The sequence below is a fragment of the Candoia aspera genome, chromosome 1, assembly GCF_035149785.1.
Source record: "Candoia aspera isolate rCanAsp1 chromosome 1, rCanAsp1.hap2, whole genome shotgun sequence".
NCBI classification, from domain to species: domain Eukaryota; kingdom Metazoa; phylum Chordata; class Lepidosauria; order Squamata; family Boidae; genus Candoia; species Candoia aspera.
This window is the reverse complement of record NC_086153.1, coordinates 140,365,806-140,368,400: the sequence shown is the minus strand read 5'-3', so window position 1 is coordinate 140,368,400 and position 2,595 is coordinate 140,365,806. Positions and strand designations below refer to the sequence as shown.

General features: G+C 44.0%; 1 protein-coding gene across 1 annotated transcript; it reads right to left on the bottom strand.

Annotated features, from left to right (window-relative positions):
* Positions 1 to 270: 270 nt before the first annotated feature.
* KCNF1 (potassium voltage-gated channel modifier subfamily F member 1) lies at positions 271 to 2,350 on the bottom strand. Its single transcript, XM_063291170.1, has one exon. The coding sequence runs from the start codon at positions 1,758 to 1,760 to the stop codon at positions 297 to 299; it is 1,464 nt and encodes a 487-aa protein (XP_063147240.1). The 5' UTR covers positions 1,761 to 2,350; the 3' UTR covers positions 271 to 296.
* Between the last annotated feature and the right edge of the window lie 245 nt (positions 2,351 to 2,595).

The window sequence follows — 2,595 nt, the reverse complement described above, 5'->3', positions numbered from 1 at the left end:
TTCGCTTTTATTATTATGCAGAACATCTTTTGTGATTTTATAAGGTTGCATAACCAATCACGATACATTAACTGGCCAAGAGGATCACAGACCTTTATTTTTATTTTATCTTTTTGGCCTCTGAAGTGACAGTCTACAACAGCACACCTGGCCATACATTCTCTGCACTCTTCGGTTTCTCTAATCCACGACTTACCAAAAGAAGATGCTGAGACGTATGCTTGTTTTAAGCCTGTGAAAAAGAGTTCTGATCTCAGAGGAGTCCTTTTTCCAGACTTCTGCTGAATGGAGACAGACTACTTACAACTCTGAAGCCTGGTTCGACAGTAGTTACCATCTGACAGGAGGTGAATGAAAGTGTCACTGTAGGAGAATTTCCGGTGGCTGCTCCATCGGGAATGTTCATTGCCATTCCCCAGAAGATGTGCTGGCTTATCTTGGGGACTGCTGCCTTTCTGGTCACCAGCATTGAGCTCCATCAGTTCCAACTCATGCTTGGCAGCTGTCTCTAGAACTCTCTGCTTGTTGTAGTATCGCACAAAGTTATTAATGATGGGATGGATGGGCAAGGCAATGGCTATGACCCCACAAAGAAAACTGATAGCAGCATTGAGTTTCCCCAGCATTGTCTTTGGGTAGATGTCTCCATAACCCACAGTGGTCATGGTTATGATTGCCCACCAAAAGGACTGAGGGATGCTCTTAAACAATGTTTCAGAATGACTTTGCTCCACTGTGTAACCGAGGGCAGAGAACACAAAGATCCCAACAGCTAGATACATCAGGAGAAGCCCCAGTTCCTTAAAGCTTCTCTTGAGCGCATAGGTCAATGTCTGTAGACCTGATGAGTGGCGTGCCAGTTTGAAAATTCTGGCAACCCTCATGATCCGAAGTGCTTGTACAGCTTGCTGCACATTGGTTAATTCCATCAATTTGGTGCCCAGATGGGTCAGTATGAGGCTGATGTAGAAAGGAAGGATTGCAAAAATGTCAATGATGTTCATGAAAGAAAGAGCAAAGTGCAACTTATTAGGAGAAGAGATGAGTCTGAGGACATACTCAAGAGTAAACCAGACAATGCAAGCTGTTTCAATCTTATCCAGAACTGGGTGCTCCACAGATTTTCCTTCAGAGTCTATCACTTGCAGTTCTGGGATGGTCCCCACACACATCACCACAGATGAGGTCAGAATGAGTAGAAAAGATGTGACTGCTATAACCCGAGCTGGGTAGGATGATTCTGGTTTTTCCAGAAATTTCCAGATGCATTTTTGGCACTTTGTCCAGCGGTTTTCTGAGGTGTCCATTCCCAAGTCATCCAAGATCAACTGGACCCGACGGGCAATCTCTTCGAGTTCTTCCTTTTTTTCACTGAGGTGAGTTTTGCAACAATCATCCAGGAATTTCAGATCCACTTTCCAAAATTCCATCTCATTTTGGAAACAAATGGGACAGATGCCTTTCTTCATGTGAACTTCCCCAAAATCGTAAACATCAATGATGCATTTAAAAGCATCTGGATCTCTGTCAAAGTAAAACTCTCTTTTGCCAGGATCGTAGTCATCACAAAGTGAGAAAATCGTATCATATCCTCCTGATAAACAGTTCACAAGTTCGGCTAGCCTTGTGTTGGGATACTGGTTTAGGTGGTCCCCATACAGCACCTGCCTTACTCCACCAACATTAACAATAATCTCCATCTCTTCACTGTTTTCTGACCTGTCGCTGTCCAGCTCTTGAAAACTAACATCCTCTGTCATTTTTTATTTTCTTGCAGCTGTGTTTCCAACAGCTTCTTCCCCTGGACAAATCTGAAGTAATTTTGCAAGAAGCCAACGCTTGCTGTGTCTTAGCCAATCTAAACTCCAATGAATTTCAGCAGGGCTAGGAAAGGGGACCCAAACCTATATGCCGGTTGCGAAGCCTTGCGAAGAGTGCAACAAGCTCCGGTAAAGAGACAAATCATCTGGCTGCTTTTGAACCAGAGCACAGTTATTTGAATTGTTCTGACAGATTTCAGTGCAGAGAAAGAAACGCTTAAGGAAACTCACCCAGCGCTGGGATCTTGCTCTCTCTTTTTCCAAAGTAGGATGGATTCTCCATCAGAGGCCAATCTTCCCTACAGAAAATGCTGTATTCCTGGAGAATGAAAAGTACCCACACAGGACAGCCCTGGCAGAGGGAGAGGAAAACAACAGTAAGTTCCACCAGCAGTTTTTGCAGTCTTCCCAGCCTCCAAGGGAAAATCTTTTGCATTCCTTTTGCAATGAAGGTCTTTGACTGTTTTTCACCATCTGCTTCAGGCAAGGGCTAACAAGGTGCCAAGGAGAAAGTTGTGCTTGTTTTCCCTTTGCTGTTTTTAAGCACAATAGGAATTCCAGGCTGACGTCAAGTGCTTTCCAAATTCTACCCTCTTCTGGTGGAATACAGCAAGAGCATGTCTGGTATTGGAAGGAAAAGCATAGACAGCACAATTTTATTCTTCATAATCTGTTCTTTCCGTATCTGAGGAAAAATATGGTCGGATGTGGCTGATATCCAGACGGGTTGAAGGGTCTTAAATGACTGGCAAGTGTCTCTGGGGCTGGGAGAAGC